At 42.3% G+C, this 25,461-nt stretch overlaps 1 protein-coding gene across 1 annotated transcript in view; it reads right to left on the bottom strand.

The window, feature by feature from the left end:
• Nucleotides 1-9,939: 9,939 nt before the first annotated feature.
• Nucleotides 9,940-25,461, bottom strand: part of LOC117425649 (ephrin type-A receptor 2-like) — a 29,048-nt gene continuing 13,526 nt past the window's right edge. The window contains exons 4-17 of the mRNA XM_058993271.1: nt 21,662-21,817; nt 21,250-21,576; nt 20,901-21,025; nt 20,631-20,790; nt 20,260-20,362; nt 19,635-19,690; nt 18,817-18,942; nt 17,205-17,390; nt 16,785-16,846; nt 16,407-16,616; nt 15,648-15,797; nt 14,830-15,023; nt 13,348-13,503; nt 9,940-11,805 (exon numbers count right to left, since the gene is read on the bottom strand). Coding sequence (XP_058849254.1) covers nt 11,697-11,805; nt 13,348-13,503; nt 14,830-15,023; nt 15,648-15,797; nt 16,407-16,616; nt 16,785-16,846; nt 17,205-17,390; nt 18,817-18,942; nt 19,635-19,690; nt 20,260-20,362; nt 20,631-20,790; nt 20,901-21,025; nt 21,250-21,576; nt 21,662-21,817 — 2,120 coding nt within the window. The 3' untranslated portion in view covers nt 9,940-11,696. The remainder of the gene's footprint in view (nt 11,806-13,347; nt 13,504-14,829; nt 15,024-15,647; nt 15,798-16,406; nt 16,617-16,784; nt 16,847-17,204; nt 17,391-18,816; nt 18,943-19,634; nt 19,691-20,259; nt 20,363-20,630; nt 20,791-20,900; nt 21,026-21,249; nt 21,577-21,661; nt 21,818-25,461) is intronic.

The raw sequence follows: 25,461 nt of genomic DNA, 5'->3' as shown, positions 1-25,461 counted from the left end.
TAAGCTGTCTGAGGCAAAGGTCAAAGCCGGTGTCTTTGTCGGACCACAGATAAAGAAGATCCTGGAGTGCAATGAATTCCCCAAGAAGCTCACTAGTAAGGAGAAAGCGGCTTGGAACAGCTTTGTCGCAGTGGTTCGGGGCTTCCTGGGCAATCACAAGGCCGAAAACTATGTGGAGCTGGTTGAGACTCTGGTGAAGAACTACGGCACAATGGGCTGTAGGATGTCCCTCAAAGTCCATATCCTTGATGCTCATCTTGATAAATTCAAGGAGAACATGGGAGCGTACTCGGAGGAGCAAGGCGAGCGCTTCCACCAGGATATACTGGACTTTGAACGCCGCTACCAAGGACAGTATAACGAGAACATGATGGGAGACTACATTTGGGGGCTGATTCGTGAAAGTGATTTACAGTATAATCGTAAATCTCGAAAAACTACTCACTTCTAAATCTTCTGTAGTCATTTTTGTATTACTTTAGTATAAATACATCTTAATTTGGATTCATATGTTGTTTTTTCTGAGGAAATTCGCCCGTTTTCTCATTGGAAATAGGTAAATTTCAAAATATCACTGTCCTGGTCACAAAAGCACAGTTTGTGGGGAATAATAGCCATTTTCTATACTTTTGAGGCATAAGCAATTAGGAAATAACACTTACTACCCAGGAACAAAAATTGTGTTACATAGTGTTATGTGGATAGACAGACAGACAGATGGACTTACGGGTAGTTTTTATCTTATTATTTCTTACAAACACTGCATCACCTCCCAAAAATAATCTGAAATAATAATAAAAAAGACAGACAAGGTGTGACTGTGAAAATAATAACTGTATAATTATCTTTTATTCCTGTTTTGTTTACACAACAGCTCTTTCTTGTTTGATTGGCCGCCCCCCCCTCCCACCCCTGCACGGCACACCCACAGCCCGCCGCGAGGCAGACAGTGAACTGTATGTATCGAAACATCTTTCGCAATCACCCAGGGACCCAGGCTCATTAGGAAGGCCTAATTACGCACAAGAACTAACAGATCACAGTGGTAATTGAGAAGAGGGATTAGAAGGCATCAGCTCCACATCGAGAGAGAGAGAGAGAGAGAGAGAGAGAGAGAGAGAGAGAGAGAGCTTGTCTTCGATAAACTGTCAGACTCGGTCTTAGGTGCGTCACATAATCTGGAGGTAATTCAATTTTTTCCAAGAAGACATTGCTCAATAGTATTATTACTTTTTAAGGCTTAAGCAGCCCTGGGCAAGGCCTAGCTAACAACTTTACGAATCTGATTAAAACTGAAAAGTGAGCATGTATCCGGCAATAACATAAAAGCTGCATCTCCCTGTTGCCAGTTTCATTCGATGATAAGTAAGTAGGTGCTTGGTTGGAAGGTGCTTCCGTGCCTTATACCACCCAAATAACCAATGGCTCCCTGCAGAATTTATTGCCAGTGTTATTTTAGAATAGCACACAGTACCCCTCAGTGGTCAAGTGTTGTACATGCATTCAATAGGATTTTAACTTAAATGGTCACAAGCTGTAATTTCCAGAAAACTTGAAAACCACAGTTGTAAAAATCTTCAGTGCATTGAAAAGAGGTCCAGTGATAAAGGTACTAATGCTAATAGGAGTTGGTAAATGGAGTATCACATCTTGGTTATCATTGCTCTTTTAAAAGTGCGTAACACAATGCAGCAGTATATACAATTAGATGTAGTGGAATCCAGCCTTGCATGGTGTTGAATGGCCTGGGCTTATCCAGCAGAGCCCAAACTCTTAATAAGCGCTGCTCACATCTGCTATACCATACCTGCCAGTGTTAGAATGCAGCTGTTGCTATTTGTTAGAGCATGTTATTTAATTACCTGAATGAACTTGCTCATTTGTCCATCATGTTTTGTAAACCATTCGGACCATTTTTAGATGAAGGTGCAACATCATGATCCCACCTGCAGCAGCCAGACTGATACATGATGTCGCTGTCTCTCTGGGACGATTTGTTGCAATGATTTGAAACTTGGGAGGCATGTGGAATCGTCCGAGTGCCAAGACTATCTTGAAATAATCTTGAAGGTTTGATACCAAGATTGCGCCAAACCTGTTAGCTGGATCCATCATTTTGTGCTCTATTGTGTATCAAGTGAGCCAGTGAAACTTTGTAGTATTGGAAAAGAAAGACAGAAAGAAAGAAAATAATGTGAGTGAAACTGGAAGGATTGGAGCTGAAGAAGGAGTTTGATTTCACACGTCAGCAGGTGTGATTTCACTGGCTATATTATTAAGCGTATTATATTGCTCCGAGACTGTCTGCCTCAGATTTTACTGAGAGATTGAGTTCAGTGACATCTCGGTGTAATCCTAGGCACACTGATCGTCTATCAAATTTACAGAAGATGAGAATGCAAACCCAATCGAGTTAACCTCTGCAGAGCTCCTTGCATCTGGACCTCACGTCATACTGACAGCAGAGACAGGCAGCCTTGCCGGAGCCAGCAAACCTCACGAGTCCAGCACAGCAAATCAAAGTGTCATTAACCAGCGAAAATGGATAATTTCAGACTGACAGCTCAGGTGCCCATGATATGCATTTTACTGCACACATTTATCTGTGATTTACCATTCACTCTGCTGTCGTTTTACCATGGTATACCACAGTTGTAGATGGAGCACAGGGATGGGTTTAGTCAAGGGATTGTGAATGTTGAGGGACTGGACAGCAATGGAGACTAAAGTCCCCGTCTGTCTGTGTTAAGGTGATTTGACTGAGTTCAGCAACTGCTGTTTAGTTCTGCCTTCCTTTTCTGTAATGTAGACTAGATCACAGTGTATTTATATTAGTAAGTACTGTTAGCATCCTTTAGTGCAGGCGTTCCCAAAGGTGTGCCGCGACTCAGTCCCGGGTGGTCCGTCGGCACAACCACCTTCTATGTTTTGAACTAATTGTGATGTCCCAATAATATAGGTAAAAATGTAAAGTAAGCCAATGCACGTTGTATTTTGTTGTACTGGATGGTAACAGAAACAAAGCTGCAACGTGTGTCTCTTTAAGCTGTAACTTAGCAACAGAAGTACACTCCGTTTTACAACTCTAAAAAGTAACAGCTTGCATTTTAAATTTGTCATGGATCGATGTATTGTTCAAAAACGAGAAGGTTGCACTGATGGTGAAGATGAATTTCGTGGACCACCTAAATCTACTCAGAATGAGCCTGTGAAAAAAATGAAAGTGGTGAGAAAATATGATGATGCTTTCTGGATTTTCCTTTAGCGGGTCGAGTGAGTATGCTTTGCAGCAGTGTGTTATATGCTGTGAAACTAGCAAATGAGTGTTTAAAGACGTCAAAACGTCAGCGTCACCTGAAGCAAAAACAAAGTACAGTATGCTGCAAAATAAACCACTGGAGTTTTTTAGAGGAAAGGCTAAAAACTGATGGGATCGGGTTGAGCCTCACTATGCTCCCAGCTGGAAACTGTGCAACGAGAAGCAGGCACATCTATCACATTAAGAACACTCCCGGACTGTAAGTTTTATTTATATGTTCTATTTACAGGTTGAAACATGTACAGTACACTGCTTTCAGTTCATTTTCTTCAAGAAGTGTAAATAGCCTAATGCAGCTGCACAGGCGGACAGGTAAAAAGGTTTGGTAACAACTGCTTTAGTGCACAGCAGTGTAGTGCCAGTAAATACAATATAATATGTCAGGCAACAAGAACCAAAGAGCAGATGCTGAACTCATTTGAAAGCACTGTAACACAGACTTCTCGAACCTTAAACAACAGTATTTGAGTAATTGCAATACATGGTTGCAAATGCAATGCTAAAAAAGATTACATTTTTACTCTGAAGGACTGACAGCAGTGGAGTCTTGACTCCCCTACCTGTCTGCCTGTCAGTCTGTAACTCCACAGGGTCGGCACAGGGTTGGATTAAGTGCTTGTGAAAGACGATGGACTGACAGCAGTGGAGAGTGAAGCTTTCTGTCTGTCGATTGAACAGGTACCACATTGGAAGTAGTTACTGAGGTAGAAAAAGCAGACAAAAGGCCATTCAACGGGGGCATGGTTATGGGAAGAAACTAGACCTGAAATCGAGACTGACGCCCTCAATAACAGGGCATAAATCAGGCCACCCATAGGCAAGAAAAATGTTACGACTGCAAGTAGAACCCGGTGATGGAATCCAAACTATTTATTGGCTTGTGTGCTTAAGTATTGAGTGGTGTCTGTACCAGCCCTGTGCAGATGTCCACTCCCTCCGAGCTCCAGGCTTCATTCATCTCATTGACTAAAAATAGCCTGGGAATACATCATGAACCAATGGCGTTAACCCATTCAGAATGCTATGTTTAATACAAGATACAACACGCTATTGGGCTTATATACTGTCTCTGAGCAGACAATGCCAGAGCTGTTAAGAATACCAGTTTAAAAAACATTGCATCCTGTTATTAGAGAGATTGCCTTCCCCACTGACGGCTATAAAATACAACAATTAAGTTGAACTTAGAGGCACAGCAGCTACATTTTTTTGTAAATATTCCCAGCCCTTTACTTTCTTCTAGTTCAATTTCTTTAAGTTTTTTTTCCTTGAAACTACTCAGGTGGTGATTTTAGTATTATTTTTGTACACCACTTGTTTTTGTGATTATTGTCACCATCTTGATCAGCTCTTACACTTAGATTTTCAAAAATGAATCTCTATTGCTCTGTCTAACTGTCTGTCATCTTACTTGTGCAACAAGCAAACACGTGGCACAGATTAAGCACCTTAATCACGGCATGAAAGAGAACCTTGAAAGACAGGCAGTTAGCAATGCATGGTGTGCGCTGAATTGAGCTGAACGTTTATTGATTGCTACTGTATTGGAGCAACATAACTCAGAACACACAGAACGACTGTCAGGTCAAATATTTTTAAAAAAATCAAACAGTTGCTGTTATACTCCATCCTTACAATCCTGTTTATCAGGACTCTACATCCAGCAGGCTGTGTTACAGGAATCTCCCAGCAGTTTATACAATCTCTCAATACACTGATTGGAGCCAATCTGTTTTTAACTGGAGGTCCTACAGTTAATTTGATAATTATTATGCTGTGGCCTCCCGAGACCGTGCATCACCATAGCAACAGAGCAATCGGACTTGAATTCTCCTCCTCGGGCTCTGGACCAAAGCTAACATGTAAACGGTTTCCAATCTGTAAACAGGCAGTTTATGAGAATGCATGGGAACTGCTAATGATCTGCATAATGTTTCTCAGAGGCCAGGAAGGGTGAGCTGCCAAATAAGAATTGCAGTTACACAAACAGAAACAAATAATGGTCCTGAGCCAGTGCTTTTTTAGCAAAGACGTGGGTTCAAGCTTTGAAATGACCGAAAGTCAAGTGTACAAACATTAGCCAAAACGGTGGCCTATTTGACTTTCTTTCTTAGATTCATCCATACTGCTCAATAATTAAGCCTAAATCAAGGATACTCAGGTTAATTATATAGGTTGACATGTACTAACATGCTCATAAACAGGTTTGTGGTTCTTAGTTTTTCAAGGTGGGTCTGGTGGTTGACTGTACATTAATACGCAAAACTATGTTTTCATTTCTCCTGTTCTCTAAAAAAACAACGCCCACAAAAGAGCCAGTCCACAGTTCTTTAATTTTTTTTATTGAAGTTTAAAAATGGTACCAGCTGTTAAGCCAAATTCTCACACCCTTAGTTTAATAGGAATATTATATCAGACTCACTATATTTCATGATCACTACCCATCTTTACATCAGGTTCACTGTAAAAAAAATCCAGAAGACCAATGGGTGTACTCAATCATGCTTACAAAATGCTCACTATTTGCACGATAGCATGCAGTAAATGCCCTTCTAAGAGCCCCAGTGATCGCCAGTGCTTTGAGCCCCACTGGTTGCTGGACAGCTGTGTGCCGCAGTAGCCTGTACACATTTGTTAGGGATATCATTACTGGTTAATACCATTGGTTCTATATTGTGTATAAAAAGCTGATGTTTGCCTTTCTTGTCAAGACCAATTACAGCACAAGTCACAGCCGTAGACTTCTAGCTGACATGCAGTCAACAAACTTGCTTACAAACTCTTTTCAGTGGCTCACCACAACTCTTGTCAACGGTCCATTGCCATTCTGGGAAATGATTCTCAGTGTATTCTCAAGGGGAATTAAACTACTGCAAGGAGATTGTTGAACAAAGTAAAATGGAGAGCTTTCATTTGATGTCGCCTGAAACCATTATTATTTTTATTTTAGTACGCAACAGTCTGATTTAATCTCTGGTTTCAGTGTGTGCTGGTGTAAGAGTGGCAGGCTCATACACTGCTCACGAATCTTAATGACTTCTGCAATGCAAACTTCAAGACCACAAGAAAGAGTTAAAATGTACTAAAGCTAATAAAAAGTTAGATAAATTACTTTTCAAAAGCTGGCAAGCAAATACTTATTTGCTCAAATACACATGGGTTTCATTAAAAAAAATTACAAGGTATAAAAAGGATGTTTATCTTTTAAAACACTGTGTACTTTACCAAGACACTGGCTTGATAAATGAGGGCTCATCCCCAGTCTGTTCTGGCATGTTAACAAATGGACTGCTAAAGAGTGAAGCTCACACAGCACTGCATACACTCGGTCTATTAAACTGCGGATTTGCTTTTTACCAAGTCAAGCCACTGAAATGCTTTTAATGAAGAAAATAAATGCATTCTCTGGCGGCTCAATCGTTGGTAACCACCAAGAATGAAAACTGAAAATAAGTGTGTGACGTCCAAAAATAATTGTGGGTTGTGTGCGTGTGTCTCTACTGGTCCCACATCTTAAACAGTGTTAGAAAACGGTTCCCTTATGAGCTTGTGGCGAGTATCCAAGCACTATAGAAACTGTAAAAATGTTTGCATCATAAAAAGTATCATGGTAATCCACTTTATTTTTTGTTTTGCTTTTCATATTTTAGAATTGCATTGAATATACTTGTGGGCATTTTCAAATCAGACAGGGAATAACAGGCTATCCAATAAGGGTGAGATCCAGCTCTTTTTTACTATGGCATTGTGCCTTGTTTTTGCATTCCTAGTTGATGTATAATGATAAAACTGTATGGGGTCTATTCAGTTGAGTTGAACAGCAGGGTTCAGAATGAAAGAGTCTCATGATCCTCATAACCTTGGCCGCTTTCTTGCTTATTTAAACAGCGACTGTGTTTAGATCCGCCGATGTTTAGACCAAGCATATTGTTTTTGAACGCCGCTTGGTCTGTAATCACTTCCAAACTTTAGAAATCCCAAACACTTGGCTGCTCTCTAGTTATGACTGTACAAATAAATAAAAGCAGCTTGCCAAGCCGCCAAGGAAAAGTGGAAAAGTTCTCGCTCATGGAGAGAGGGGTCAGGAAGCAAAATAAATGACTTGCCAGAGAGAGAGAGAGAGAGAGAGAGAGAGAGAGAGAGAGAGAGAGAGAGAGAGAGAGAGAGAGAGAGAGAGGGGAGGATGATTATATTGTAAAGACAGTAAAAGGGACGGACAGGAGTGTGTTTTATTCTTATACCATGGCATTGGTTAATGGCCCCACGTTTTCATTTAACTGCAACAGTACATGATGTTGGAGTCTGATTATATTATTAGGCTCAATCACACTTTTTCTCCGAGTAGGTGCACGACTCTCTGCAGAAGCAGCTTTGATTGAAATGCAGGACTGACGCCACATGATTGATCCCAGGGTTGAGCTGGAAACGATAATAAATCAAACATTCATATTGAGACAAACAATTTCTTTTGTTGTTGATGTAGCGATTCTCCATCCCCATGATGTGTAACTACCCCCCCCCCCCACCCACCAGGTTAAACAAATCTATCTATCTATCTTTCTATTAAAAACAAAACATAACTTAATATAACTCTGGTTTGAGGGCATTATCCCCTGGTAGGTGACAGTATAAGCAATGTAATTATGCATTCTGATCACAGTTTATTGCTATTAGAAACTACTGTTTTTATTTGATTTATGTATCATACTCAAGAAAGAAAACATCTGAACATTTTTATATTTCCAATTGATTTATATTAAACAAAAACAAAAAAATCTGTTATTGTAGTCAGAGCCCTACAATAAGACATTTTTGCTTCCCCCCCATTTTAAAACACCTATATCCCTCTATGGCCAAATGTTACCTCAAAGTAACATACCAGTTTTTGCTCCCTTACACACACAAAAACAACATCAACCATAATGCAATTCTCTCTTTTTAAGGGAGGAAGCTAAATAAACCAATAGTATACTTACATTTGGTCACATGACTAGTATTTCCTTTCTTCAACACCTTTTAAAATCAGGATATAGCACGTGCGACGGCCATTAGATTGCTCCTAAAAATTGCTCTAAAATAACAATTTTTACAGCTTTTTCTTCAATAAAAAATGGATTCACAATCTTGGGTAAGTTAAGAATTATTTTTCATCACTTTATCTAATTTTCACATAATATATATTATGATAAATTAATGAAATAGGTATGTTGCCTCAAAGCAACATTGAACCACAATGGAACCTCAATTTCCAACTTATTTTTGTTTACATGTGGTCATATTCTAACGTAACCAGCCTATTATTACCATCATGATTATGATTATCATCATTATTACTGTAATATAATGAATATTGTTCTACCATATATTTTATTATACTAATATTGAATAATATATCAAAGTTTTTCAGCATTACATTATCATTATCAATTGGTTCTGTAGCACTGACCTGCAAGTGGCTCTACAGAAAAAAAAAAAAAGATCCACAGTGTGGGGACAGTTAGACAGAATCGTCTGGCTGGATGCACCTTCATGAATGACAAGGGAATGAAGAAGAAAAGAAGGGGAACCTTAGAAGAGAAAGTGGCAAAACACAATGGTGTGTACCTCAGGGCAGTCAAATGGTTTGACAACCGTCCTGAGCACCTATGCAGTGGCCAACCCAACTTCCACAGTGGAGAGATGGGACAAGAGGAGAAAGGAAGCTGTTCAAGTGGCACGCCCCAATATAGTCAAATTGTACAACCAGAGCATGGGTGGGGTGGACCTCCTGGATGCTCATTGCAGTGTACCGAACCAAGATAAGATCCAAGAAGTGGTACCATCGCATTGGCTTCCACATGATGGATTTCACACTTGTGCAGGCTTGGCTCCTGTACCGGAGAGATTGCAGAAAGTGTGGCATCCAAAAGAAAGAGCAGCTCAGTTTACTGGAGTTTAAAACTGAGGTAGCAAGCTGTCTCTGCAAGCAGAACAAAATCAACCTGAAGCGAAAGGGAAGACCATCCCACTGTGTTGAGGCAAGTCTGGCTGAAAAAAGGAAGAGAGGGCGTGTGGGTCCAGTCTGCCAGGACAACACAGACCACTAGCCTGTTTGGGCAGAAACCAGAGGTAGATGTAAATACCCAGGCTGCAAAGGGATCATCAAGGTGCAGTGTGTGAAGTGTGGGGTTTTCACTGCTGAGAAGAACTGCTTTGTGGACTTTCACAAGCAGTGAGTTGGACAGAACACATTTGCGCAGGATCACTGGACAAATGTAGTTTTTGTTTATTTTTAATTTATTTTTAACTCAAAATGTTGCATTACGATTCATTGTTTTTAAATCTGAGTCAAAATGATCATTTTGTTCCAAGAAGAAAATGTAATGTCATGCATGAAATTAAAATAATTTGTTCTATAGTGGTTCAATGTTGCCTCAAGGTAACGAACCCCAAAGTACCCCCCCAAATTTGGGGGGGGGGGGGGGGGGGGGGGGGGATTTAAGTTTTGGTAAGGCTAAGTTGGACCATTTTAAGTGCTAAAAACAAATGAAACATTTTTTTCAACAATGTTTTCACAATGTGGGCAATAGAGGGATATATTAAAAAAAAACACACAAAGAAATCAAATTTACAGACTGCTGTTTTGGCTATAAGTTGATTTTATTGTAACCAACAGAATATAAATAGGTCTGTTGTGTCTCATTTCAACTTCAATAATAAATAAAAAAAATAAAAATAAATAATAAATTAAAAAAATCATCATCATCATCAAGTAGGAACACAAGAGTAACTGAGGCCTGGGAGGAATTTACAGGCAGAATAAATACAATTGGAAATCCAAGAACAGAAAGACACCAGCATTTCAAAAAAATAGTGTTGCTCTTAAATACAACTGTACAGTCTAAATACAAAAAGGGGGGTTGTAAAATGTTATGTACAAAAATCAAGAATGATCCAGGAATTAGAAAGAAAAAGGATATCAGCACTACCATTTTCAAGCAAAAGATAAATCAAATCAAACAGTAATAGTGTTAGACCATTTTAACCGTTTTAACATTTATCCAATACTACAGTTTTTTTGTTTAAGAAATCATTTTGTTTGTGCAACGACCAAAATAATGTAGAGAAGTGTTTCAGCTTTTTTTTGGCTCTGTGTTTATATACCAGATTTATCATCAATTGAGCCTGCTAACCTATCCCGAATAAAAATATTAAAACAGAGTTAAAAACCAAAATCAACACAGCTATAAAACTGCAATATTATCAATGTCAAGGTAGCTTTGGTATCCTCTGAAAGGCACATGTTGATTCAATCCTTCTCCCAAACCATCTAGTGTTTTTTTTGTTACCTCTGCTTATGATCATGTAAAATTGCTTGTCTTTCAACTGGGAGTTCCTCTCATCCTTAGACCTGTCTATAAAACTCAAGTATACCTCTGAATGGAGAATGCCAATTAAACTCACAGAGTACTACTAAGTCAACCTATACATTTAGGGTCCCTCCAGCTTTTGAAAAATATCTAGATTACTTTCTATGTCAAGACCTTGCGGAGCCCCTATGATGCCCACAAAATCTTTAAGACTTACAAGCATCACTCATCTCGCAAATTCTACCGAACAGCAGTGACAGATTGTCATGTAGCAAGTGCTTGGGTGGTCCCTTTTTTGGAAAGCTTAATCTTGTTTTTGAGCACCATACAGGTGTTATTCTGGCGCAGTCGCTTCAGATTTCGCAACTGCAACTGTAGAAGACAGCCATCAGGCATGAGGCTGCAATGATCACCTCTTTCATCTTCATGCATATAAACCTACAGGGAAGGAATGTGTCCGATTTGATCTGAGGAAATGCACAAGCCCAACCCACATGGAGTTCATTCTGCTGTTTCCAGGGAGAAATGCACTTCCCACAAGCCACTGCTCTCGCATTCTCTGTGTGAAGGATGTTCAAAAGTAGCTCCAGCAGACGTTGCCTCCACCAGACAGCTACTGTTTCCCAGCGGTAAGCCTCATTAAAACTACACGAAGCAAGGAATATACTTTTACAAGGTTGAAACCAGAGACGCCTTTCAATTTGTCACAACGTCCAAGGGGTCTCTCACACCAACACTCAGGGAAACGGACTGAATTAAACATTTTACCATTATAGGCCTAGAAATGATCTACAAAATATACTGAAGGCAGTATAACAACAAGAGAATTAACTTCAAAGTATAGACCTATAACTTCTATATTTTGATAAATCTGTCAAGTCTCTAGGCAGTGCCATCAATAGAGTCCAACAGACTGAGGAGGAGTCTCTCTGGTAAAGAACAGAACAGTCTAGTCTCTGGTCAGGCCATGTTTGAAGTGGCCAGTCATGGCAGGGTTTGGTCAGCTTGGTGTTGCCAGGCAGTGGAAGCTACACTGCGAACACGCTCATGGTGCTGGTCTGGTCTTTGAGTCCCATGATGCTGTAGGCAATTCGTTTCAGGTGGCCAGGCAGGTGAACCCCAATGTTGCGGATATCCCTGGAAGGAGAACAGAGAAGACAGGGTCAGAATGATTCCTGACAGGCAAGCAGAGGGCAGTGTATCAGAGGAAAGCAACATTCTTTTATTCCAGAGATATTCTACTGGGGGTTTCAAAATGTTCAGCAGATCACATTGCCAGTCCGATCAGGTAGGGTCGTATGCAAGAGAACTTTGCTGTCCATACCTCACAACCTTTATTAAAAGAGATGATATGCCACGTTGTATTGTGGATCACAGCCTTGAATTCCTATATTTAAATTAATTACCAGGGACAGGTAGTGGAATATCTCCCAATGGACCTGTGGACACTTGGCTGGTGCCAGTAATTTAAGAGGCCACACTTGTGTGTTAGATGTAAGCCCATTCAACAATAACACCGCTGTTCCGAGAGTTATGAATGCACCATGCATAAACCCACAGGCAGACAGCGCTACCTGGCATCAGAAACTAACAGCAAGCTGTGGTTACCAAGACAGCATAGAAACAGACTCCGAGAATCCAGTCAGCACAGTCTGGGTTAAACTCAAATACTTGGATAAAAGAGTTGAAAATAAACAGTGGCTTTTACTGGAGAATTTCCAGAGGGCTGGTCTGGTCAGGAAGACCACAGTCTCACAGTGGGATGCCAAAGCCAGAACCAAAGCCAAATCTCCTTTCGCAGATTGCTGCACCCACTCAGCAAAAACCAGGCCCCTTGTGCACTCATTTTATTTCAATCAAATAAATGTAAGGGCAGTCAAGGCCGACTCAGCCCCTCCATACCCTGCTTCCTGAACTGGTCTCTTTGCACACGCCACATGGACGACAAACTGCAAACCAAGCGGAGAATTTAATTTAAAGTGCCTCTGTGCCTTCCATTTATAGCCAGCAGACAGTACAGCTTTAATCATTATAATGTTCTACAGCAATGAAAGCAGCAGAAGCAGAGGCATGCTTCTAGATGGGATGCAGTGGTTTACTGTTTTTTAATTTAATGACACGGTTTGCAACCAGGGTTATCATAACTCAAGCAGCTTTTTCATTAAAGTGGCTGTCAGAGACATTTTTACTACTTTAACCAATACAAATCCAACAAATACAAAGAACACTTTGGACTCATGGCATGCAATAGGACCTTAGGACAATTTGGGGAGGCTGTAACTGTGTGTAGGTTGCAGAAGGATCAAAGTTGGAGTCAAATGGTTTGGTCATGTAGCATTCATGAGCCCAAATGTAGTTAGTTTGCAGCATTGACCACGGTTTGATTTTCAGCATTAAAACCCAACCATATTCCTTTATAGAAGCCCATTCCTTCACAGAACCAAACCCCTCAATTTGGAGGAAGACGCAATAAAAAGCACACTGTGTGACTTAATGAAATCCCAAGCCAAGAAAAACAATAATAAATCAAAAGCAAGTGTTAATTGTTGCAATGCTACGCCACGGTTTAATGAAAAGCAGGAGTCTGGCATACTCGGCCAAAATAGATTCCTTTGTTTGAAAATGCCTCTGGTTTGGAAGTCAGGCTAAGCCTTGCCATCTCCCTGTTGCAATACTCACTCGTTCCTTATCTGCACCACCTGCTCCATGGTGGTGATCCCTGCTGTCACAAAGTTCTCGTAGTACTGGCTCATCTTAATGGACTCCAGCCACTCCGCGACAGACTGGAAGGGCGAGCCATCACAGCCACTGGTGCTGGGCAGACGGATGGACACCCTGTGCCACAGATAGACAATCACAAGATATAGCTATGAGGTTTTGCATGCTCGTTGACCATCATTTCTCCCGATTTTTATCAAGTGTGTCAATTTGAGAAACCAAAAATGTTGCTCAACAATTAAACAAAAATACTATTATGCATTTTTTTAAAGCTCCTTAGGGCCTACTTTTGTAAAACAGAGACCCTTTACACTGTTGTAATTACCATCATACACATAACTACATAAGAATTATTAAAAAAAACAAATAATAATTATATGGATTCTTCAATATTCTGACATGAAAAATCCACACCAGTCCTGTCTCTCAAAAATAAAGAGACAGGTTTGTTTACCAAACCAAGGCTGCTGAATAGGACTTCCTGGCTCACTTGGCTTCTGAACAAAGCCTGTTTTCTCTGATCCTTTCAGGCAGATCTCACAGTAAGAGACCTGTTCTGCATGCACCTGGAGCCCAGGAATGCAGCCCTCAGCACAGAATAGAAGAGCGTTGGGCTGAGGCTGGACAGATGCCAGTGTGCAAGCCAGCTCAGGAAGCCTGTGGAAGTGCTACCAACCAACCAGCCTGACTCCAGAATGAGAGAACCAAACTCTGCCACTTGAGGCAAGCAAATAAAAAAAACAAGCAACTTTCTTTGTTTTTATGCCCTAGCCCTTATCCTGAAACCTGTCTTGAGTTCCCTAGTGATAAGTGGTAGTATCCACTGTACCCCCGACACCCCCAAAATGGGTTCTACAAGCAGCTGCCAGAGGAAGAATGCAGGCCTCCCTGCCCAGTCAAAACCAAAAGAGAACACCAGCCAGGCTGCAGGCTTTATTGAAAGCGCCGTTTACATTTTTTATAGAAACATGATCTTACAGGAGGAAAAATAAATAAATGAAAGTATTTTAAAAGCCAAAACAGACTTTGGGTTCCCATCTCAGTTCATAGCGTTTCGTTGGCAACCTTTCAGGCTCATCTTGAAGAGTTTATTTATTTTTCACCGACGTGTGTGCAGTGAGGCAGTCATTCTGTGCCGGGAGCGTGACTGACATGCAAATCAAGAGATATGAGGCTTTACAGCAACTCTACATTTATGCTTCATCATGCATAGGACTAGGTGCACAGACTGTGGTTTGGGACTTGTGACTGCCAGCATGTGCTCTCAAAGTTACTTTGTGTTCTGGAGCAACCACTACCTCAGGGGACAGTAGGGCTGCCCAGTAAAATATTTTCTTAGCATTCAGATGGATTATTTCAGTAAACAGAAACCAAGAAATGACGTGTTAGTATATAAAACTGAACACGACTGCGGTGGCGGCAGCACCAGGAGGCTGTGCTCACCGAGGGTCGAAGTCGGCGATGGCTTTGAGGGACTCTGGGCTCCGCAGCAGCTTGTCCAGGATGCTGACTATGTCAGGGAAGCGGGGGCGCTTGGATCGATCCTGCAGCCAGCACTGGATCATGAGCTGGTACACCGCGGACGGACAGTCCATGGGGGCGGGCAGCCGGAACGCCTCATTAATGGACTTCATCACCTGAGGAGGAGGAGGAGTAGGAAGAGGAGTTAGAATAGTGTCAGTGTACAAAGACCTAATCAATCATTACAGGACGTTTGCTATCTGCTGTGCAGTACAGTACAGCACAGCACCAGTCCACATTGTAAATATTTAACAACGTAAAACATGCAGACTGTACATAAAATGATAAGCAAGAAAGCGGTTTTCAAGTATTTTAAATGGTTTCTTCAAAAGACTTGTTGCTAACTTTGTGGATCAAAAGGCATCCAATATACACAGAGGTTAGATACCACAAAGGAAATGTCATTTTATTAAAACGGTTCCCATGGTCTTATGACTCCTTAGTTCAGACTCTGAAATGATTAAAGTTGTAAGGACTCCATTAGGGTATCACTTATGTGTTTTAACCTCAGTGCGCAGACAGCCCGGCTTGTTGACACACCTGTGCAAGTATGCAAGGGAGTGATAAGAGAAAGCAGAGTTTGAGAACCAGCATAATGCAAGGGCAAATAACTGAAACTAACTCTAGAAGAATTAAGGAGAGCGAACAATGCTGGATTAAGCAGGGGAAATTAAAAAAAACCCTCCACCAAATAACGAGTTTGAACTTGGCCACTCTTGCATTAGATCCCGCCCACGTACCTCGTGATTGGACATGTCCCAGTAGGGCCGCTCGCCGAAGGCCATCACCTCCCACATGACGATACCGAAGCTCCAGACATCACTGGCCGAGGTGAACTTCCTGTACGCGATGGCTTCCGGAGCTGTCCAACGGATTGGGATCTTTCCGCCCTGCAGGATAAGGTGATGGGAGTGAGGATCGGAGAGCAGAATCTCACACTGACTGGTGACAACATGAAGGGCAGGGTAACTACAGCTCCATCATCACTAGAGAACAGGCCCTTAGTAACAACTGACAATCCGAGGGGATACCAATTAAAAGATCGACTTCATTTTACAAAACAGTTCTGATGAACAAATAATGAGTGAATCTATTTAAAAAGGCACAGAACCGTGAGTCTGTGCTTTCAGTAATCCCACTTCTCAATTAGTTTGAAGATTAAAGCATTTAGAGAAACAGGATGTCCTTTGTTGTGGTAAATGGTGCTTAACCAGTGTATTTTTTTCAACTACAAAGTTCTACAATAAATGCGACTTAGACATGCGTATTAATTCCTCAGCAGTACTTATTCAAATCAAAGCATTCAGTATTCTGCAAGCGCAAAGTCTGTCCCCATTTTTATGGAAGCATGTTAAAAGATATAAAACTAGCAAGAATGTAATTTGACATGCTTCGACATGGTTTCTTGACGTTACAGAAACAAAAAGGGGAATGGAGCAGTAGAACAGCAATGTGGTCCTCATGTCAGTCTTGCCCCCTGCCCCCCTCGCCACACTCACGCTGGTGGTGTAGGTGCCCTCAGGCTCGTCCTCCAGCACTCGGGACAGTCCGAAGTCGGACACCTTGCACTCCAGCTGACTGTTCACCAGGATGTTGCGGGCGGCCAGGTCACGGTGCACGTAGTTCATGTCCGAGAGGTACTTCATCCCAGCCGCGATGCCGCGCAGCATTCCCACCAGCTGATACGCAGAGATATCCCCATCACGGTCCTGTTCAACACAACACAGCCATCAGCGCCAGCACCAAGACCTCAGTGTAATACCAAGATCAACAGAACACAGCCATCAGTGCCAGCACCAGGACACAGTGTAACACTAAGATATCCCCAATGCTTGAAGACTCCTCGAGCACCAGAGAGAGATGAAAAGGGCCCTTACCCTCAGATACTTATCCAGTGCTCCATTCTCCATGTACTCTGTTATAATCATCACATGTTTATCTAAAGGGGGGAAACAAACTCAGTATTAAAATGTGTACAAATGTACAACAGTCACACACTCACTGTTAAGAGTAAAACCCTCAGACAACCCTTAGCCGAAGAAACTGCTAGCCAGATGAACACAGCTTGGCAGTGTATCACACACATTGCCATCTCCAGTCAAGTTATAAAAAGAGCCGTGGAATTAATGAAAATGAAAATCAGTTTCAGCAATTTTCTAACCCCACTATTTAAGCAATTCCTGTTTCATTTCTCCAGATGTTGACAATACCCAAACGGTTGGAGTCAGTGCCAGACTGAAGCTGAGCAATGTCCTCAGCATGTTTTACCAGGAGAAAGACGGTTCTTGGGGACTTACACTTGGTGACGACTCCCTCCAGACGGATGATGTTCTGGTGGCTGAACTGGCCCATGATGCTGGCCTCGCTCAGGAAGTCTCTGCGCTGTTTCTCAGTGTAGCCGGCCTTCAGGTGCTTGATAGCCACAGGTATCTCCTTCTTCCCTGGGACTTTGAGAATCCCTCGGAACACTTCCCCAAATTCACCTATAGAGGGAGCACAGGAGGGGAATCGTTTAGCTACATTACATCATTACTCAAGAGCTAGAGTGCCCCTCTTACAATAATCTTTCACTCTACCATTATCCTTATTCCGATTAAATAAATACAATTATCCTTGCGTACCATACATAGTTCACTGGTACCATTAGGATATATTTGTGTAAGTGAATAGGGGAAGTTTAAATCCTGTTTCAGAATTGCATTACAAAAAAAAAAAAAAAATGCCATTTTCAGTAAACTCACATTTTGTAGTGGACCAGTACGACTCAAAGAGTTCCTGATCAATGTATTGTTAACAGCTGGCATCCCACTTCCCCTTTGACCCGGAGGGCACTAGGACCCAGAAGACGAGCCCTGACCTCTCTCTGTCCGGCTCCCAGCAACAAACTAGCCAATAAAAATGTGACTGGGGGCCAGCCAATCAGAGGAGGGGTGCCTTTTAGCTTCACTGATTTGTTCTGATTCACTTGTTCCTTTTTATTGCTTTCTTTGTAGTGCCACCAGGTTTTGTTAATCAAAATACCATTTTTTTTGTTTGTTTTTTTGGGGAATAATTAAAAAAAAGAAACGACATGGCAATTATTTCAACCCTGTCCGTTTTTCTCCACATCTGGGACTCAGGATGTAACAGTTTTAATGAGGCTTCTAATAACTAGCAGCATCATTTGGCAGTAATTTCACCTCCCGGGCTGCAATTAAACAATATGTTCAAAACAGTTCAGACACCTGCTTCGACTTTTTGCTCTGCTTAAAAGAAATTTGGAACCAGCTGTTTGAACAAGACATCCTTTAAAAAGGCGCAATAAATAGTTGACGGAACCCATAGAGTTTTATTAGGGGTACACTATTATAGTCAACCTTTAAATGTGGTACTGTTAAGCAACACTAAAAAGTGAAGTACTATGGCAAATTTACTGTATCCAATTATGCTTTCTCACTGTAGTTTATTTTTGTAAGGAAACCGACAGGACATCATCCCTTCTCCCAGCAGGAGCCCTGCTTCCACTCATTTGAACAGCTGTGTTTGATCTCAGGTACAAGAGTGTCATGGGAATCACCCTCGGGGTCAAACCGTAAACTTCAAACCCCCATGAGTTACACGGGTATTGATAGTCACAGCAGTCTTTGGTTAGGAGCCACTTGGCAATATACAGGGTATGTAATTAAATAAATGTAGGTAAACATTAGGCTCGTATTTTGAGATATGAAATAGAAACTCAATTCAAATTAGACCAAATTCCTGTAGTAGCCCCCTACCCCAAAAGATGAGAAACTGTACCGATGTGTTGCCATCATGGCTGTAATGGCTCTACAGTTTCCTACACAATACTGACGTGTTGGAGCCACAATGGAGCCAGTTTCATAGCCTTGTTCTCCTCCCACTCTAAACTCAGGTCAGAGAGCTGCTTACCGGCTCCAATGACTTTCTGCTTAGTGACGTGCTCAGGTTGGATCTCGGTGGCGAACTTCAGAACGGCCTGGTTGGGGTCTTCGTAGGTATGAGGGTCCACGTAGGTCTTCAGGGGCTTCAGTTGTTCTAGGGAGATGGGCAATCAATTAGAGGAAGTGGTAGGAATCTACAAGCACTGACACACTAGCTGGTATTGGGGGTGGGGGGGGGGTGGGGGTGGGGTCAGAGAAGTTCTAAACGACTGGTTCTTTCACCAAAAGCTACACATTAATTCTCAGCATATTTGAACACATCCCTTCAGGATACATCTGACCCGTCCTGTGTCCTTTAAAGTATTAAGAGACTTCAATACATACATAAATTAAAATTAGCTTTGGCGAATACAGTCAACCTGTATTGGAATGTGGCTGGGACACAGAGGTTAACACCCCCGGCTCCTCTTTGAATTCGCTCACTCTCGAGTGCTCACGCCAGTTCAACAGTAACCCCTTCCTAGTGAAACCTGGCAATAGCGAATCCCACGCCCCATCCCTTGTCAGCTGCTGGTGTTCCGGGACAATGGAGCTTGGAGGACGGATGACTTTTGACCTTGCCCACCCCTCTGGTGACTAGAGATTACCATCTGGGGCTCCCTGGTCAACGGTCTGGAACACATTCTGTCCAGTCGACACATACAGCCACTGGATACTAGACGCCAAAGCCAGGGCGGAAAGGATGCATGATACCCGTGTGCAAGCCTAGGATTGCTACATAGAGCAAGAGGGCACTGGCCCGTGTAACAGATAGGCTAAAAATAAATGCAAATAGGGAGTTCTTACCCGTGCTGGAGAAATAGGTGTCCTCAGGTCCCTGGCGGGCATGCGGGTTCCGTTTCCTGTTGAAACACAACACATGTCTTAAGAAAAGCCCAATGCCTTTTGTAATATTATCTGTGTTAACTGATTCAGCAATAATAAATTGGGGACATACTGATTTAATGTTTCTGCCAACATTACCATATCATTAAAACAGTCTATGAAGACCACTTTTAGAGATTTGTTGAGAATTCCTTTATAAGCAGGTTGGACTGTAGATTTTGACCATTAAATTAGAAACTTCCAATTGATGTATTTGATGACACCTAGACCTGGATTTCATGTTCTTTCTTTGTTCATTTTGCAAGAGCTAAATTTAGTTTAGCACTTGTCGTTTATGTGGTTTGTAATTTCGCTGGATGAAACGCACACTTAATGGAACAAACGAGAGTTGATTCACACAATCGTGTTTGTTCAATGCTGTGCTGAAGACAGGTCCCCCAAATGGCGGACTTTGATCTACAATTCCTTGGTACGCTGATGAGTTTATTTAAGATAGCAAATATTCTGACACTCTTCGGTACACAGGGCACTTACTTCACATGATTAGTTAACAAACAACTAAAGAAACCCGGACTGGGGTACCCACCTTCTCCTCATGAAAAGCACAGCCCCCACAATCACAACCATGGCAATTCCACCGACTACTGCTCCCAAAATGATGCCGGTTTTACTCTGAGCTTCCTCCTTCTCTGCAAGAGACCACAGACCACCTTTACTCCCACAGTCACACAGAACCATTTAAGTCACGCATGGAAGCCTCCTATTACACAGCAGTTTATGTGATCTTACTATGATCTCAGTTAAGTCTTTCTGAGAATTTCTCTATAGGTTTGCCTTAGGCAGCTCAGGTGTGGCTGGGTTCTTAGGAAAACGTGAATGGCTCAAACAACTATAATTTACTAGGCAGACACACACCCCTACAGTTAAGTAAACTCCAGCTCAACCCCATGCACTAACCTTCGTGCAAGGTTTCAAACTCGTGCTCCATGCTGTAGGTGCCCATTCCTTCAGGCGTCAAGGCTTGGACCCGGAAAACATAGGTGGTGCCTGGAGCCAGGTTAGGGATCGTCACCAAACTCCGCTCGCAGCGGAGGACTGTGTAGCTCTTCTCATCCACCTGAGAACAGATTGGTAGCAATTATTGGGGGACGGCCAAGTGTAGTAGCAATGGCTGCTGGGAGTCTCCAGAGGTTATAGTGGGATATAAAACAGGAGCAGCGGCCTTACCTTCTTGCGGTACGTGAGCTCGTAACTGCCCACGCGGGTCACCTGCCGGCGGGACACGGCCCAGGAAAGGGTGAGGCTGGTCTTGCTTCGCTCTTCCAGACTCATTGACGTCACCTTGGGGGGGTCTGTAGGCAAGAGAGGGAGGAAACTTATTATAGAAATAGAGATGAGGAGATACAAAGATAAAGATAGCAGATATAGATTGCTGAAAAAAAAAACTCTTGTGGCTGCTAATAGTTTCCTTGCTATCTTCTTCGGTCCAAAAAGGCAGCAGCACTTCGCTGTAGAATGATCAAACAGTCCACTTAATGGCTTCAGAAAGGAGTCATTTTTTTCCAGTTAGACTTACCTGTCCGGCTGATGCTAACCACGACGGAGTCCATGGCTCGCTTGGTGCTGTGCTGGGAAACCCCGTTGCGGGCCTCGATTTGGAAGGTGTAGTTCACGTGTGCCTCCAGGTCCCACACAGAGACGGAGCACTCCGTTAACCCGATGGCCTGTGGCTCATACCTCACGTCACAGGGCTGGCAACTCTCCTGCTCCCAGACACAGCGCTCACACGTCACGCTGTAAGTGATGTCATCGCGGCCGCCCGTCTCTTCTGGAGGCGACCACGTCAGCTGCACCTTGGCTCCAGTTCCCTGGGCAACAATGTTCCGTGGAGCTGAGGGCAGAGCTACAGGAAAGAAAGTGTCATCAGCAATACTACTCCCACACAGCCCCATGACCCCTCTGTTCCAGAATGCCCTTGTGCTGCTTACCAGTGCAGTCAAGACTGACTGAGTCACCCGGTGCTCTGAAATAGCCTTCTTCACAGTCACAAGACGTGGCACCTTCTTCAGAGGGCACAGTGTGCAGGGGGCACGTCATACAGGCATCATTCGACACATCTGGCTTGAAGAATCCTGGTTTACAAGCTGCAAGAGAAAGAGAGAAGTTAGCTTTAGTCCTGTTTTCTAGTTTGTTAGGTTTAAATAAATTTAAAAAATCATCTATAGCTGGAAGGATAAAAACAACCGATAAATGCGTATGATTTTGTAACAATATGCTGTACAACACAGTAAAGGGTTGATTAGGTGAGGATATTTTAAAGTCACCAGTTACTTCTCCTTTACATAAAAGCTAAGGAATCTAAAGGAGTATTAAACCTCACTCACACACACTGGCTTCACTACGAAACACGTTACACAACATTCCACACCTCTGTAGTAAATGCTTGGTTTGTATCAACACACACACATATTTGACATGCATGTTTGTGAACGGATCAAGCCAAATCAAGTTTAAATGAAAAGTGAAGTTAGCAAAGACTTTTGTTTATTGCATCATCTAAAAAACTAAAATGAGACTAGTCAGTACTGATACATCATAATTTAATGACTAGGGTGTATAATTTGCATAATTGTTTTTACAAAAGGATTTCTTACAATAACAGGCACGTTTCTCTATTTCAATTTTTTTCGAAAGTTATTGCATTTATAAAAAAATAACCACATGCACTTTGTCTTTGGTACTAAAATGCAGCTTGACAATGCTTAGCAGTTTCTCCTATTTGTTTTTTTGAAAAACACCACTGCTCACAAAGTTTGCTAGAAGTTGCAGAGACAGTGAAAACTTTTCTTTTTGGGGAAATGTTCTTGAATGTGTTTTGTGCGTTTGTGACAGATAGCAAGTGCACCTGGAGGACAGACAGGTACACAAACTAATAAAGGAAACTAAAGCCCTGGGAACCACAAGAAACCTGCTGAGCTCTCCTGCTGGCTCGACAGCAAGGGCATTATGGGAAGACACAGCTGTCTCCTGTTGCCAGGGGACTGGGAAAGCTAGGAAAGACAGTGACAGTGGATAGGGGGTCTTTGTTTGAAGCCAGGACCCCTCGTGCAGGACAGAGGATTAGGGTTTGTAAACAATGCCATTAATAATGTGCCATTTTCAAGCGCCCTTCCCCCTCTCACCCCCCACTGATTCTACACCAGTAAACTTTAACATTTATTGTTACAATCCTCCCCTGCTGGGCAGCTTCTAAGAGAGAGTGGACTCCCATGTGCCCACTGGTGGCCCCAGATCCATGGCATTGTTCTAGTAATTGCTGAATGCATGCCTGGGGTTTCCAACAGGTTTGAATGTGCTCACCGCCTACTTCTAATCATGCGTGGCATGGTGCCTCACGTGCAGTGTCACAACAAACAATGTGCAAAGAACCATCAATCTCAACAGGATCAGAGGCAGGGGGAGGTGGCAGGGAAACAAATCCAAGCCATTAGAAGTCCTGATTTTCGGTAATTAACAATAACTTTTCCAGCTGGATTCATTTGAGGTTGAAACAAATGCATGAAGGAATTGTTTTTGCCTACATTAACAGAAAACCCTTGAAGCTCGTGAAGCAAATTAGAGGGTTCATTTGAAAAGTGGATTTAAAAGTAAATTAACTCACTTTAGAAAAGTTTAAATCTGGTTTTATATTTTTGCTCAGTTAAGCAACCTTTTAAAGTGCATGTTATTAACAGATTTATTTAACATAAGTTGTCTAGCATTGAAAATAACCTCCTTTTAGTAGCTCAACAAGAGGCACATTGTTAGATTAACAAAAAGTGCATACATGGATGCAAGTAATTACAAAAGCAATACCTTGTACCTACACAGTGCATGGCGTGTAAATGCCAATGGCCCTTAAAATGAAGCGTTACCATAACAATTACTGACATCTGACACTGGGAAACTGGTTCTGCTAATGCAGTGCCCATAAAACATGTTCCTTTGACTTGCCCAAACCAGATTGTCACGGGGTCAGACACTCATGGTCATTAGGGGGAAGACTGCAGAGGAAGTTATGTAGCTTGAATGAAAGGTAGGAAAGGGGAGAAATGTGGTTGAAGGAGAAAAAAAGAAATGCACACAAACTTTAAAACAGGCGACGCTGCTTGCAAGCTAATTTTCGAATTTCCTTCGGCGGGGGGGGGGGGGGGGGGGGAGAGGGGGGGGGGAGTTGCCTTGTTTAAATTCCCTCAGAGGAAATAAAATAGAAAGGGCATGCGTGGGAGTCAGTTCTAAAATAAACAGCGTCGGTGTCTCAGCAGGACCGATGACATCTGTCCTGAAAGAGGTTCTCAGAGAGAGATTACATAGTGGAGAAGGTAGGGAGCAAAGGTGAGCTTCCACTTTCTGGAGAGTTGAAAGGGTCGCTCCGAGGCAAGCAACTAAACAGGCTTGTTCTTGAGGTCCCAAGAGCTTTTTAAAAGATGTTGTGCAAAATAAAGAAAGGGGGGGCACAGTTGAACAGTATAGCACTGCAACGGGCTACAGCTGTTACATCAGCTTCTAATTAACCCAGCCTTCTCACCAGCACCCACAGTGGGAGAAAATTCCTCAACAGCCTAAACCCCATTCATTAATTAAGAGGGACAGCTGCCTCATTACCATAGTGCCAAGCAATAAACCCCACCTGTGCAATCAGTTTGAAGCAAGTAGCTGACGCAATCTGCTAATTACGTTAACCTCAGAAGCAGAACAGGACATGCCGACTACCTTTTCATTGATGGCTTTCACATGGCGAGATAGGCACGACCGCTGTGGCTGGACTGTAGGACGAACTGTATGTCTAATGGTGTGGTCATTTATGGCTTATTTCTAAAACATGCCATTATGACCCCAAAACAAAACCATACTATAGTAGTCTGCTCCACAGGTAAACCCATCCCTCTGTCAGGTTTTATTAAAAACACACTTGCAACGTAAGAGTACTCAATTTCTACCTCCTTCAAAAGCAGCTCATCTCACACCATGGTTACCATTCTAAACTAGATTGTTTGAAGAGTAAATTGATACAGAAGGCTCTGGTTAACAGCTCTGCAGTAAGTGCCTCTAGCAGAATACCATCATTTCAACACTGCGACACACCCCTCAAACCTGGCCTGTGTATGGATTCATATCAGGTGGCATTAAAATCCTGCTCTTCAGCCAAATTAGGATTAAGGTGGTTTAACTCTTTGCGGCCCATTTATTCAGTGCCTGTCAGGCGCATCAGGTCCAGTTTATTTTCACACAAGCTGTTTATTTTATACACGCTGTTTAAAAGTAATTTTATTCACAGTAAAACAGGTTTAAAAGGCACTGCATATCAACAGGACACTCAGTACTGCATCTCCAGCCCCGCCCCACTCCTTGTTCGCTGTATTTATCACATATCTCTTCATAGTAGTGCATACTGATAAATCATCTCCTGATCAGTCGTTTTATCACCAAACTCCTCAATAATGCTATCCAAGTCAGCAGTGTGGAGTAGTGGTTAGGGCTCTGGACTCTTGACCGGAGGGTTGTGGGTTCAATCCCCAGTGGGGGACACTGCTGTTGTACCCTTGAGCAAGGTACTTTACCTAGATTGCTCCAGTAAAAAAAAAAACTGTATAAATGGGTAATTGTATGTGAAATAATGTATAATGCGACATCTTGTAACAATTGTAAGTCGCCCTGGATAAGGGCGTCTGCTAAGAAATAAATAATAATAATTATTTTTCTACTATAACATCTCAAAAAGCTTGGCAAATGTCCGCGATTTTCTTTG

The sequence above is a fragment of the Acipenser ruthenus genome, chromosome 20, assembly GCF_902713425.1.
Source record: "Acipenser ruthenus chromosome 20, fAciRut3.2 maternal haplotype, whole genome shotgun sequence".
Taxonomy (NCBI): domain Eukaryota; kingdom Metazoa; phylum Chordata; class Actinopteri; order Acipenseriformes; family Acipenseridae; genus Acipenser; species Acipenser ruthenus.
This window is presented reverse-complemented; position numbering and strand designations above follow the sequence as displayed.